Here is a 15,175-nt window from a genome sequence, read left to right as displayed (position 1 = left end):
TTCGGCATGAAGAATCTGCTTGTTCAGTCGTGTCCTCAAAGCGCGACTGATTTAAAAAGTAAAGATTTTTTTTTCCTTTCCTAACTGGCAAAGGAAAAGTCTTTTTACTTTTTAATCAGTCGCGCATACGGCACTCTGGAGATACCCATCCTTGCAACAATGAGCCCTTAAGCTGGCAGCTTTTCTCTGCCCATCACGCACTAAACCACAAACGACATTGTGGCTTCCCGTCTCCAGAAAACGGGGTTTAGGTAAACAATAGTCGGTGCGTCTCGTTCACACAAGTTGTATCGGTGTCCACTTGTTTAACTGAGCATAAGTTGTTAGTACTCAGCGAGGCTGATAGGATGGAAGGCAAGTGTAAGTAACAAAGGCAAAGTAACTTCAAGAGGTAAATGCTTTTTCAGATGAGTGAGCAAAACTCAAAATATCCATAACTCCAGAATTTCACTGCAACCCAGTGCACAGAGAAAAGCTAAAAGTCGTGGTCATTCAAGTTCATGAATGCAAACACCTATGAAAAAAAAAGAAAAATAACGTGTAGAGTTGTAATTGCAGGAATGTTCCAATGTCGTATGGCAAACCTCAGATAAAGAATGTTTCCAAGCAAATACAACTCAGGCAAACAAAGTCACTAATCTAAAGGAGGATTAGAGAGAGGAAGTAAACATATGTTAGACTTAAACTAGAGATAATTAATTGTATTAATTACTGTGCTAAACAGTAATGAAAGTAAGCAGTAACCAAAGTTAACCAATGATGGAGGATAACTAAAAATGTGTATAAATGCAAGAGTAGACTCCAATAAAGTTCACTGTGATTCAGGTGTTCATGATCAAACAACTCGACTGCCTCATTACAACAAGTGGTGCATGAACAGGGACCCTCTTACTTCGTCCAGCAAGGATTTGATGCACCTTCAACCCTTTGTGGTTTCTTCAACCTTTTGGTTTCTGTAAGTATGGGGTCTTTCTGAGGAACAAAGGAAGCATGTAGATGAATTAGGCTATTTGTTGAAGAAAAATAATACTGAGGTACCACAGAGAAATCTCTTAAGGCTGGTCCAGAAGATTGCAGCTCAGTGCCTATGGTACCCAGAAAAGGGGTCTTTAAAATTAACTGATTGGGAACATATAGGGAAAACATTGTATACTGAACCTCGAGCAAAAATAGAAGTTTTGCATGTGTGGCATTTATGTAGGCATACAATTGAAAAATTTGGTCACAATGAACTTTCTCTTTTAACCCTTCCACCTTCATGTTATACTAATGCTGTCATTTGTCCCCCTTCTTCACCTGAGTATATGTCTTCAATTCCCTCAGCTCCTGCAGATACAGGGCAAAAGCCTCCTGACTCTATTGTTCAGTCTTCTTTTCAGAAAATGGTTGAGAACTGTAAAAAAGATGCCTCTGTCTCAGGAACAGAATTTGCAGAATTAGTGTCTGTTTGTCCTGTTTGTTGGACTGCAAGCAGCAGAATGGGAGGGTCTGCCTTATCAGATCTTAGGAGAGTTAAAAAAAGAAGTTACAGACTATGGGATTAGTGGAAATTTTACAAGAGGACTTGTAGAAGGAATAAAAAATGGTTATACAATGATTCCTGATGATTGGAAGCAAATATTACCTGACTCCTCCAACAGTCTCTCTCACTCCTCCCCAGCCACAGCCGGTAGCACTGGGATCGATTTAATCACTCAAGAGGAAATTGAGTTTAAATTTCCCATGGAACTTAAAATAGTTCCATCTCAATTTAAAGGTCCTTTTCCTTTTGGGATTAGTTGGCTTAATTTTGCCTCATTCTTCTGCACACAAAAAGGGCTGTTTTGTTGTGCCTGGGGTAATAGATTCAGATTACACTGGTATCCTCATGATTCAGATTTGGGTGAATCTTCCTCAAGATCTTCCTTGTAATTCTTCTGTTGCTCAATTGCTGCTTCTTCCGTATGAAAATCCATCTCCTGGTATAGGTAATCATGGGGATGCAGGATTTGGATCAACTTCTTTATCTGTAGGCTTACTTCATCAGCTGAACTCCTCTCGTCCTTTGTTAATATTCTTCCTTAATAAACAACCATTTCAAGGGTTATTGGATACTGCAGCCGATGTTACTGTCATCTCCTCTTTACAGTGGCCAGTACAGTGGCCAAAAACGACAGTTTCTTCGTTGTGGGGAATAGTAGGTTCTACAGCTGCTTGGCAGAGTGTTCAAGAAATTAATGTTACAACATTTGCTGGTAAGTCCTTTTTCCTACAACCATACATTCTAGATATTCATACTAATGGGGGCCGTGATATCCTTTCTCTTCTTAATGCCCATTTGATTCTTGATGATGGCTCTTCCTCTTAAATGGCTCTGTTCTACGCCGGTTTGGGTGGAACAATGGCCATTATCAAGGCAAAAACTCGCTGCTTTACAACAATTGGTTCAAGAACAATTGGCTGCTAATCATATAGAACCTTCTACTAGTCCTTGGAATACTCCTGTTTTTGTTATATGATTTCAGAATCATATCAGATAGCCTTTTCTCAATTTGTGGGAAACTTCTTGTATTCTTTACCCAAGGATCCTAGAATAGTAGTTACTACTACTTTAAATCCAGCCTTTTCTTCCATTTTTGTGCGAAATCCTATTTCTAAAGCTCTTACAGTCTTTACTGATGGATCACCTACAAGGGGTGTAGTTGTCTGGCAGATTCAACAACAATGGTATTCTAAATTTACTGTCATGTAGACTTCAGCTCAATGTGCTGAGCTGGCTGCTGTGATTTTGGCTTTACAATTGTTCAATGACCAACCTATTAACTTGATCGTGGGTACTCAATATGTGTATTTAGCTATGCAATCTCTTCCCTTTTCTTATTGTGCTCTCTTTTTTGATAAGAATTTGTTATCCTGGTTTTTATCTTTAAAGAATAGTTTGGAAACTCGCTTGTATTCTTTGTATGTAGAACACATTCGAAGTCATACTCCCTTTACTAATGCCTTGACTGAAGGAAGTCGGAAGGCAGATGAATCCTTAAAGGATGTTGCGTCTTTGTTTGCTGATCCTGTTGCCAGTCATTCTTATTTTCATCAAAATGCCAAATCGCTTGCAAAGCAATTTAAAATTTCATTATCTCAAGCCCGGGATATTGTCCATGCTTGTCCAGCTTGTCAGCAACTGGCAGTTCCCTTTCCAGTAGGTGTCAACCCACGAGGAACCCAAACTAATCAAATTTGGCAAATGGATGTAACTCAATTTTCAACCTTTAAGCCATACTGTTATCTTCATACGTCTACTGACACTCATTCACACTTCCTTTGGGTTACTGCTTCAAAACATGAACATACTTCAGATGTTATTTCTCATTGCCTGTCCTCTTGCTGTAATGGGTCGGCCTTCTCAGTTGAAAACTGACAATGGCCCCACTTACATTAGTAAGGAATTTCAAACCTTTTGTCAGAAATGGAATATTACTTTAGTGCACGGAATTCCTTACAACTCTCAGGGTCAAGCTATAGTTGAGCGAGCTCATCGTACTTTTAAGGCATTGCTTCAGAAACAATTATAAACTGAGTCTGGCCCTTACCATCTGTGAAAGATTCAAAATCTCATTGCTGTAGCGTTATATACTTGGAATTATTTAACCTTTTTAGATTCTCTTGCAGACTCGCCTGTTAATTTGCATTTTCGAACTACTGAATCTTTAGCAAGGCCTTTGGTAAAGTATTGCCAAGCTCCAGATCCAACCTGGAAAGGCCCTACACCACTGATCACCCGGGGTCGCGGTTACGCTGCCGTGGAAGATTCTTCTACTGGACAAGCAGTGTGGGTTCCAGCGCATTGTGTTCGTCCATATCATGGCATGGCATCAGGGCCTTCACAACCCGATTCCGGATTTCAATCTTCATCTGAACACGGAAGTCCGTCTACCAAGGTCGACACGCCTGCAACCCATCACTTGGGGCCAGGTTAAATCTACTACATATCAAGCTCAACAACAACTGCAACAGGCCTCATTACCTCAGACTCCTGAAAATCTTGTTGCTGCTGTTTTTGCTATTACTGCTAACTATGTTACCATTTTACTTTGTATTTTCTTGTTTATGGTTAATGGTGTTTCTGCTCAAAATGACACTTTTGTGGTTTGTCTTAACCCTAATTTGTGGGTTTGTCATGCCCAATACATGTTTATGACCCATGGCACAAATATTACTTTATACTATGAGCCCCCAATGGCATTTGGTCAAATTTCTTTTACCCCTAACTTGATCATGTCTTCTACATTTATTGTCTCACAACTACAATCTATTTCACACTCCTGGCTATTTTCTACACCCACTATGCAATTGAATTCTGTCCGTTGGCGTTACTTGAAAGTTAGTCAATTTACAAGGGGTCTGTGTTTCTGTTGTCACGCTAAACACACTTGGCTTCATAATTGGTCTGATTATATATTTAAAAAGCTAGGGAATTATAGTTATTGTTCTGACTACTATTGGTTGTCAGGTACCTTTAATTCTTCTTTGCATGGAATTAATATAGCTCCTGATATGTATCCTGACAATTTTCCTATTTTTAATGCCTCTGATAAATCTAATACAGGATCGATATGCGCTGATTGGCAGCTTAAGGATCCTAATATGTGGTTCTTTTTTGATAAATATGCCACTAATGTTCATCCTCAGAATTATCAATGTGCAACTATAGGTTATTTTACTTTACCTGTTCAAATAGGTATGCTCCCATCAACTCGACAGCGGTGTTCCTCTCTGGGGCCTCCATGTAATGATGAAGTCATTATTGACACACAGTTGTCTTCTGGTTCTACATTTGGCCGTGCATTGGCAGGGGCCGTTACAGGAGTCCTTACTCTAGGCTCTTATCCTGGCATAATTGCTCAAGAAAACAGACAATCTATTCTTGGTCTCACCTGCTGACTTGAAAAATCCATCAATGCTACCGTTGCTATTATTCGTGATTTGCAGCATGAAATAGAAGACTTAAATCAAGATGTCTTACAGCAGTGTTTTGCCATAGACTATCCTTTAGCCCTTTCACCTTCCCTGGGCCACATTAGAAGATGAAAATTTGGTTTGAGCCACACATAAAATAACAGTAACAATACCTGATCATCCAAAAAAAACCATAGAAAACATAGTTAACATATTAAATTTATTTGGAAATGAAGTTAGTGAGATGTTTTTATTATTAATTATTTATTAAAAATTATTTATTTTTTATCACAGTTTTTTTATCACGGTTTTTTTATCATGGTTTATTTTCCGGCCAAATTTTGTGGGGGGGGGGGGGAGAGAAAGCTCGCCCGCCTCGCGCCTACCTCTCCTCCTGCAAATAGCCCAGCTGGATGAGGCAGGACTGGAAGGCAGAAGCAGCAGCAGCGGCGGGGGCAGAAGCAGCGGCGGGGTCAGTGGCGGCAGCGATGGCAGGGGCAGAGGTGGCAGCGGGGGCAGAAGCGGCAGGGGCAGAAGCGGCGGCGATGGCGGTGGTGGCAACAGCAGGAGGTGGCGCTCTGACGGCGCCTGCTTTTTCTGTTGCTGCTTGGCCTGGCGCTCGCCTCGCCCTGCCTCGCGCCTGCTTCTCCTCCTCCTCCTCGCTGGCTCTGGCACGAAGGTTGGGGTGGGCACTGGGCCGCATTACAAGGTGACCTGGGCTGCATGCGGCCCTTGGGCCGCAGGTTGGACAAGCCTGCTTTAGCCTGTCCGGTAGGGTTCTGTACGTTAGTTGGACACCGTGGATGTGCTGTGAATTTTCATTCTTTGAATAAAACTATTGAGGATGAGCTTGCCAATTTACAATCATACATTCAAAATAATATCCATGCTAATTACTCACCTTTTGAGTGGCTAACCAATTGACTCCCTGATTGGTCTTGGCTCAGACCGTTTTTCTTTTATGCTATAATTATTGTACTAATTGCAACCTGTTGTTTTATTCAATGTATTCCAAATTTATTTGCATTGTTTCGTCCTGCTTCCCCCTCTCTTAATCCTCTACAATTGCAATACATTCATAAATCTTTGAATCCTCCATTTAAAATAAAAGAGGATATGTAGAGTTGTAATTGCAGGAATGTTCCAATCTCAGATGGCAAACCTCAGATAAAGAATGTTTCCAAGCAAATACAACTCAGGCAAACAAAGTCACTAATCTAAAGGAGGATTAGAGAGAGGAAGTAAACATATGTTAGACTTAAACTAGAGATAATTAATTGTATTAATTACTGTGCTAAACAGTAACGAAAGTTAAGCAGTAACCAAAGTTAACCAATGATGGAGGATAACTAAAAATGTGTATAAATGCAAGACTCCAATAAAGTTCATCGTGATTCAGTTGTTCATGATCAAACAACTCCACTGCCTCGTCATTACAACAGACATGGAGTTGAGGTCTTGGGAGTATCTACAATAGTTCCCACATCTCCTGATTTTATAAAATGTAGCCCCAAGATCTTTGTTCATCAAGTGCCAGCAAAAGGCTGAATAAAGGGGTTTTGCACTTTCAGTATGTTCAAAGCAACCAAAATAATGAATCAGAGATAGCCTCTAGCTGCTTTTAGGAATGGAAAGCTTTAGAATCAATAAATCCCAAAACCTTCCCTCTTGTAGTACCATATGAGATTAAATGATATATAAAAGTGTACCATGTTTCTTCCCATTCTTTGGAACCCTCTACAGATAATTTTAATGCTCCCCAGCACATTTGTTTAAAAAAAAATGAATTCAAATATACTAAAGACAGTATGACAATGCCACCAGCTGCTTTATCCTAAATTCTAATTCTGTACACTGCTTCATGGATAATAGATTTCCATTTAGTCACCTCCTTTAAAGCCTTGAACTTTCATTTGTTTTCTTTACAGTTTGGGGGTCTTGAATTCTTCATTGGAAACCTTCCATTGAAAGCCTAAAGAGCCTAGAATAGCAAGTCTGCCAATGGTTGGATAACACTTGAATGTTCAACAGAATTAGGCCTAAGTTTATCTTTAGCTACAGAAACTTGCTAGGTCACTTTGAGTCAGCCACTATCCTAGTTATAGAAAAAAATGAGGGAATGTTATGTATGCTGCCTTGATCGCCTGAAGAAAATTTACAACATAGATATTAAAACATGTAATATATAACATGTATATAAATCAGCAATACAATACTTTAGAGAGCTGGTACTCGGTATTTTTTCTTAAGTGATTTTTTGCTGGGTTGCATGAAACTTTAATTCTTGGCTGTAGATTCACTTGAAATGAAACTCAAAATGCAACATATGAGATATAATTTATTGTTCCAATTATAATTATCTGAGTTTTGTCACTGTCATTTCAGTCATTTGTAGGATGATTTTTCTTGTAAACATTCAAATGTTCGGTATACATTTTTCTTTTTTTTTAGTCCAACTTGCTTTTAAAAGAGTTGTTTTGATTAGGATCTCATTTTACTGTTGATTTTCAAATTACTGTAAAGATTTAAATTCTGGAAGAAATTCAAATTGGCCCAAGTGATGCATTTTAAATTGTGTTGCTGCCATCTAGTGGAGACATTTCAAACAAGGTTGATCATAAAAGTTTGTTTCTGTTGTAGCAATTTGATATCTGAAGTAAGAAAGGTATTTTTGTACACAACTGGCAGTTTTCTTGAAATCCTCCTCCTATGCATTTCAGACTAATAACAGATGAGGGGGAAAACACACAAAGAAATAAGCAAATGTATGACTCACTAAAAACAACAGTTTAATGTTCTGCTTGTGTTTCAGTAAACATAATTCTATTCAATTATGTCTATTCACTATTATCTAAACAATTTAATTTAAAATCCCCTTTTCTCTGGAAATTGGAGACTTGGCAATATCTATCACATCATCCTGTCTGTGCCTTCAAGTTTCCCCACAGCTACCCATGCGATGTTTTGGCCAGCAGCTCTCAAACTGCCTTTTAACAAGGCCTTGCACAAATGTGTAGCCATCTAGAGGTCAACAGAGCAAGTCTTGTCCAAAATAAGTGGGTTATAATGAGGGCAAGGAACTTTTTGGGTGGGGAACCATTCATTTATTTATTTGTTCCCTTATTTACTTGGGTTTGTATGCCAGTCCAATCCCACAGGCCTCAGGATGGCTTAAAACTATCCTTGAATTTAAAAAAGGTTAGTAACAAACAAAGCAGAATGTTGTAATTAAATAAATCTGGACTCTATGGGACATTCAGAAAGATGGACACTTGACAACTGGTTCACATTTATAATGTGATGTCCCAGAATCACCTTTTGTGACCTTCTGACAAGCAAAGTCAATGGGGAAGCCAGATTCACTTAACAATCATGTTACTGTAGGAAGTTAGCACCCACCCCTCTCCTAGAAAATTGAAATATCCTAGGAAATATTAAAAGGGCAGAATATTTCCCCTAAAAAGAGTAGAAATTCAAGAGCAGAAACACCTCAGAAGCAAAAGCTCACCCCCACCTTTGTTAATGGGTGGGCGATTAAGGCCTGGGCCAGAATACTTTATATAACAAAGATCTCCAGGTAAAGCTAGAGCAATTGCTCAAAAGCCCTTTCAGTGCATCATTATCCAGCAAGGCTCAACCAAGCCTAGAACTCAGGAAAGCCTACAAAGTTAGCTAAGGCCCCCACCTCTGGGAGTCTGACAGCCAATGGATACATTTCTTACACAGGAACAGGAAACACTAGGGTAGGGGCCAACAGAGGGTATATAAGGGTCTCTCAGCATCTTGGCCGGCCCTTCTTTCTCTTTTCCTTCATCTTGAAGCATGTGATCATCCTTTTCACTTTAGAGCTCCAAGCCATGTGGTCCTGTCTACCATTAAACCATCTCTCCAAACAGCCTCCATGTTTCCAGTGTCTTTTTCCCCACTTGGAACTGAATCCAGAAGGATAATTCTTCCAACATTAGTACCTTAACAACTGCAAAGATTCACTAAACAAATATGGCAAGAAAGGTCATAAAATGGGGAGGGGGGTTTCACTTAACAACTCTTTCACATAGCAACAGAAATGTTGGGCTCAATTGTGGTCTTAAGTCAAGGACTACCTGTACTTCTGACATCTCTTCTGCCCCCAAAGTTATTTAGAAAATATATGTTTTAATAGTCCTCTCAAGATTGGCCCATGTTCACACCAATGCAGTTGTTTTTAATCCCAGCCAAAAATCTAATTTCACCAAAATGTTTTAATTTACTAAGTATTTTTCAATTGGTATGATTTTTTTAATGAAAAATCTTTTAAGAATATAAATGATTTGAAATTGTTTTAGGTAAATGATTTTGCAGATGTTTCAAATCAATCAAAATAGAAGATGAATAATTAGGTTCAATATTGATGAATTTATCTGGGATTATTACTAATGGCCAAGAGCTCATTTCTGATAGTGGACCACAGGTTTCATTCTGCTTTGCTTTTTGCCAATAACTGGTGGCCACATTGACCAAATTTGCTACTCTCAAAATAGGTTAAAAAAAAGGATCCGATTCAGTTAGTATCATTCCCTAGGAAGTCCCAAGGCTGTAAGCCAGGCTGGAAAGCAAATGTTAAAAATCATGTAAGAAAGCAAAGCAATCTGTTTCCATACAATTGCAAGAAAACTACTATATAAATAGTAGTTCCTAGGAAATAAGTGCAAAACTTCACCTTAGAGCTTTGAATCCACCATTCGTGGCCATGATGTTAACTGTTCTGGCCACATCCTGAGGATACCAATGGCAGGGAACAAATTAAACCAAATTAAAACACAATGGCAAGAGTAGAATAAATCTGCATGTTCTTCCCCTCCCCCTTCTCTCCCTCTGCATCTCATTAAAACTGAACTGCATATTAGGAACAGAGTACTTTATTTAAAGATCTATGAACTACAACTGTACATGAATATTATATACTTAAAAATGAGTGTAAAAGAAATATTTTACAGGCTTTATCTTTCTTATGCCAGTATTTATCAGCACAAGGATGTCATAAACAGAAAAATGCACACTATGACATGCAGAACTGAATAATAAGCAACAGAGATAACTTTTCATACATTAAAATCTTCTTTACCATCAGTTTGAAATCACAAAAGACCCAACAAATTGTATTAATAAGCAGAGGAAACTCTGTATTAGAGAGAGAAAGAGAGGGAGGAGCTTAATTAAAGATAACACATGCTGGTGTTTCTCAAACTTGGCAACTTTAAGATGGGTCAACTTCAATTCCCAGCATGCTAGCTGAAAATTCTGGGAGTTGAAGTCCACTCATCTTAAAGCTGCCAAAGTTTGAAAAAAATACTGCCATGTGCTGAATTGAGCAAGGGATGAATATTGCTCTAGAACAGGGGTCTTCAAACTTGACAGCTTTAAGACTTATGGACTTCAATTCCCAGAATTCCTCCTCCAGTCATGTTAGCTCATGAATTCTGGGAGTTGAAAGTCCACAAGTCTTAAACTTGCCAAGTTTGAAGACCCTTGCTCTAGAAGCCTGGAGTGCTGGAGCTGCTAGGGAGAAAGTGATCTGGAACATCTTGCCACAATCTAACTGATGCATGAGATTCAGGAAGTCAACATTTCCCTAACTCCTTGTGACTACTAGTTCTGGAAAATGCATATGAGCTTTTCTATTAGGTAACATACAGTAATTTCAGGAGACACTTTGGGATTTTCTCTATGTGAACGCACAGATTTAAATGGGGATGAGGTGCAAAAAATGTGAAATATTATGGCTATGTGAAAAATTATAGGTGGTTCCCTCATCCAATCTCAAAATGCAATACTGCTTCCATTATTTTTTCAAAAACCAGTATTTGTTGTTGTTCTTGTCCTGCAATCTAAAACATGTGCATAACTCATATGAAATAAACGTTTTCCCCCAGCACTAGCACTGTTTTTGAGACAGTCTCTTTAATGAACATGTCAACCATTAAACCAGAGCACTCTTTAACAGATACATTTTAATGAGCAATGTAAGTGACCTGCAGCATTATTATAGAAATCACAGACCCTAAGCCAGATCTATTTAATTAGATAGCTAAATGCAGGGCAAATAGAGTTGATTTCATAACTGTTTGGCAAATTTCCAATGGACAACAGTTTAAGAATCTCTGGTGGAAAGAACAGGTTAGGGATCCAGAGAAACTCAAAGTCTGAAATCTGTAAAATGATGACCATCCTCACTTGTCATCTAAGTGGCAAAACTTCTTGAACTATACAAATTGGACCCAGTCCATATTCAAGAGGGCAAACAATATACACAATCATGCAGTGGACACAAGGATCAATAGTCATTAGTCTTTTCCACTTTATAAACAACAACTTCTCTTATTTTTAAGTTGCAGTGGCAAATCTAGAGCCTTCTTTTTTAATTGGTCTTCCTGAGCTTTCATCAACCTATTATAAATACAGAAAAAATTAGTCTGTATACTGTTTTGCATACTTCTAAAGATTTTCCAATATTTCTGAGAGTATTTGAAGTAACAGGTCTCTTTCACACAGACTCACCTTAAACAAAAAGTATACTTTAGTCAATCATGACACTATAGGTATAACTGACATCATTGTATTCCACAATGAATGTTCAACAAAGTTTTGATAGGAGATTGATCCCAAGGGAGGGGTCAAGCACATCATCAGTCTTGAGTCCTTCCACGCCCACACAAGATCTAAATCCATTCCACCTTGAATTCCATTGATTCTTATCTACCACCACTTTGCCTTGAGCCTTAGTAGTTCAGATTCTTGTAGAGAATATTAACACGCAATAAACTATTCATTTGTTGCTTCCTGATTTTTTGCCCTTGACAATTTCACTAATTCATTCACTGTTTAGGAAGATCTCTGTTGCTGTAGGTTTTTGAATAAGAAATGTATGAATTTTCTAAGTAAGAGCTGGCACTAATTACTCACCTGATTAACTGTACTATGGATTCTGTGACATTGTAACCTGAAGCAGCACTGCATTCGTAAAATGGAAGTCCATACACCTAGCCCAAAAGAGACAATGATGACAAGGAACACATGCTTTGTTTTTTTTGAACTGACAGATTTTATACTTAAACCCCAAAACTGAATTCAACTTTCAGCCTTGCTATTTTATATGGAAGATGCAATATATCACAGTGGATATTGTCAAATGTTTCTATTCTTGTTTTGGATGGGTTGAAGTAGAGAAGCTAAAAAAAAAAAAGGTTTTGTCATTGGCAAGTAATTTGATTGAAATGAACCCACCTGCCAATGTCAATGAAATACAGGTACAAATGCCAATAAAATTCCCTAGCCTCCTTTTCAGCTTTTGTAGCCTGTTTTAGTGTACCATCAACATAGGCTTATATTGTTTATTTTCTATTTCTCCCTGCAAAGAGTAAGTCTTGGACAAATGAATATAAAAAGGTAAGGGCCATGCCCAGCATATGAACATGTTTGTTATAATTAATTTAACATTTCATCAAATAATTTATTAAACATTTTATTAATATGTTATTAAATTACAATTGTATTTATATTTAAATTAATTAAATTAATGGCAAATATTTCCAGATAGCATCAGATTCTTTTTTTCCGTCAGTGGAAAAATAATTCAAATGATGAGAGGAGTGTACCTTGCCCAAGTATGCTCCATTCTCTACAGATACTTTCCTTTCCACACTACAGTCTGTTTTGTTACCAAGCAGAAGGACAACGACTCCAGCTCCAGCTCCTTCCTATGAGGAAGCACAGAATTCTTCAAATATTAAGTGAAATCAAAATGCTTGGTTAAACCTTTCAACAATAATAAAATAAAATCTATTGGGATTAAGTTTCTTAACCAGTAAAAAAACCAGTATGCTCATTTACTTGGAGATATAAAATATGCAAGATTTAATTGCCTAATTTTTTACAACATTTAAAACAATGGCTAGTTTACAAATAGCTATTTTGACAATGGTTGATTGCATACTTTCCTTTCCACAATGATTGGAAAGGTGATCAATGATTTGTTTCACAACCACATGTTCATAGACCATGCCATATAAACCATTTCTATGGAGATTCTCAGTCATACAGGTCATGTCTCAAAGGTGCTTTTTGAAAAGGCAGCTGGATTTGTTTTTTTCTTGTGGAAGATGTTTTGCTTCTCATCCAAGAAAATTCTTCAGTTCTGACTTCAGTTCAAATTCATCATTCAAATAGTCAGAGCTGAAGAAGCTTCTTGAATGAGAAGCGAAACATTTTCCCGAAGGAAAATAACAAAGTCCAGTTGCCATTTGAAAAAGCACATTTGAGATACACAAATTTCAAAGTTCTGCTCCATGACTATTTTAATAACACAATTTTCAATATATACTGTATGCTTTTAAAATATTTTGATGTTGTATCTATGCAGCAGCTGCTCAGTGCCATATACTTTTAGCTAAATCTCTAAACTGTGTTAGAGTAACATCGCAGAGATTGAGCTGCAATCCTTAATGTATTTATCAAAGTAATAAAACACTATCGGAAGCAGACTAAGTAACCACACACAGCACCGACCAGTATTTTTCTAGCTAAAGTGTTTCAAATTTCTAAGAATCATCAAGATCAAAATTTTAAAAAACTAAGATTAAACAACAGTGGAACACAGCTGTTTATTGTTTACCTGGACACAGTTCAGCCAGTACCGCACATCTGTAAAACTGTATTCTGAGGTAATGTCATACATCAAAACAACTCCATCAGCCTTTCGGAAAAACTGCTTGGTGACACTGTGATATCTGTCAGGAAACATACGTCACTTTTCATAAATATGAGTGTTCATACTGTGTGTGTGTGTTCATACTGTAAATATTGATTCATGTGCATGATTGTGTATGATAAAAAATCTTAAAATTTATCATATATTTTCTTTTCAATTTCTTGAAACCTAATTTACTTTAACAATTGAAATGTATTTTAAATAGAAGGGAAAAGGTCTTTAGAGTTTATATGTTGTTTAATATATTTAATATGTTGTTGCTATTAGGAATAGAGCAATGTGATGGCCTAGTGGTAAAGATGCTTGCCTCCCATTTGGAAGGTTGAGGGTTCAATCCTAGGTAGAGGCAGATATTTCTCATCCAGTTATTAAGTGAACTGATTTTGCTATCAGAAACTAGCTGAGACATTCACAAATCACAATTGTGGGACCACAAGACAAATGTTGTAAATGCCTGTCAGTTGCCAGGCACCTGAATTGAGATCGTGTGGCCCACAAGGGTGGTGCAATTGTTGTAACTTTGAGGATGTGCTGTTAATCACTTTATCCAAGGCCATGGGCACCATTGTTAAACAAGCAGTCCTTAAACCGAGGACTACCTGTAAAAAGGGATTGAGGAGTGTGTATGTTTATCCTTGAGGTTGCACTTTTCAACCATTTGAGAGAGTGCCTCTATCCCACAATGAAAGACATAGAATAATGACAAATCACAGAAAGATTGGTGGGATACAATGTTAGAAAAATCTTCAAAAGGTAACAACAATTCAACTTTGGAACTGTCGGTAATTACCTGGGGAGACAAATACGTTTTTATATTATGTTCATATAAAGGTTAGACAGCTTTTTGTCAGAGATGCTTCTTGCATTGATTAAGCAATTGCACCAAATGGCTGAAATGACATGGACAGTTGCATGAATGATCTGCTGATGGGAATTTCCCTTCACTAACAGAATTTGCAGTTACAAAGCCATGCAACAGTTCTAGGAACAAACATGATCTATCAACATACTACACTCCTCTATTCTCAACAGAATTCCCTACACCACCAGATTTTGAATTTGAACAACCTAGAACTACTCTGCCTACAGTTTGACTTAAGCATAGCTTATAAAATAATCTGCTTTAATGTACTACCAATCAATGACTTTTTCACCTTCAACTGCAACAATACAAGAGCACACAACAGATATAAACTTAATGTACACCACTCCAAACTTGATTGCAGAAAGTACGACTTCAGCAACAGAGTGGTCAATGCCTAGAACTCACTACCTGACTCTGTTGTCACATCCCCAAACCCACACTCCTTTTCCCTCAAACTAACCACTACTGACCTCACCCCTTTCTTTAGAGGTATGTAAGGGGCGTACATAAGCGCACAATTGTGCCTACCATCCCTGTCCTATTGTCCCCAATTATTCATATCCATTTCCTGTATTTATACTTACGTTTATTATCTTGTAAGTTATTGACAAATAAATAAATAAAATAAA

At 37.7% G+C, this 15,175-nt stretch overlaps 1 protein-coding gene across 1 annotated transcript in view; it reads right to left on the bottom strand.

Moving 5' to 3' along the window:
* Positions 1-9,862: 9,862 nt before the first annotated feature.
* The window catches only part of RAB44 (RAB44, member RAS oncogene family), a 32,119-nt gene continuing 26,806 nt past the window's right edge, over positions 9,863-15,175 (bottom strand). The window contains exons 11-14 of the mRNA XM_087929642.1: positions 13,586-13,700; positions 12,570-12,671; positions 11,878-11,954; positions 9,863-11,361 (exon numbers count right to left, since the gene is read on the bottom strand). Coding sequence (XP_087785768.1) covers positions 11,274-11,361; positions 11,878-11,954; positions 12,570-12,671; positions 13,586-13,700 — 382 coding nt within the window. The 3' untranslated portion in view covers positions 9,863-11,273. The remainder of the gene's footprint in view (positions 11,362-11,877; positions 11,955-12,569; positions 12,672-13,585; positions 13,701-15,175) is intronic.

The sequence above is a fragment of the Pseudonaja textilis genome, chromosome 3, assembly GCF_049901715.1.
Source record: "Pseudonaja textilis isolate UNSWEBS1 chromosome 3, rPseTex1.2, whole genome shotgun sequence".
Lineage (NCBI taxonomy): Eukaryota > Metazoa > Chordata > Lepidosauria > Squamata > Elapidae > Pseudonaja > Pseudonaja textilis.
The sequence above is the reverse complement of the archived record's forward strand: the minus strand, read 5'-3'. Positions and strand labels throughout refer to the sequence as shown.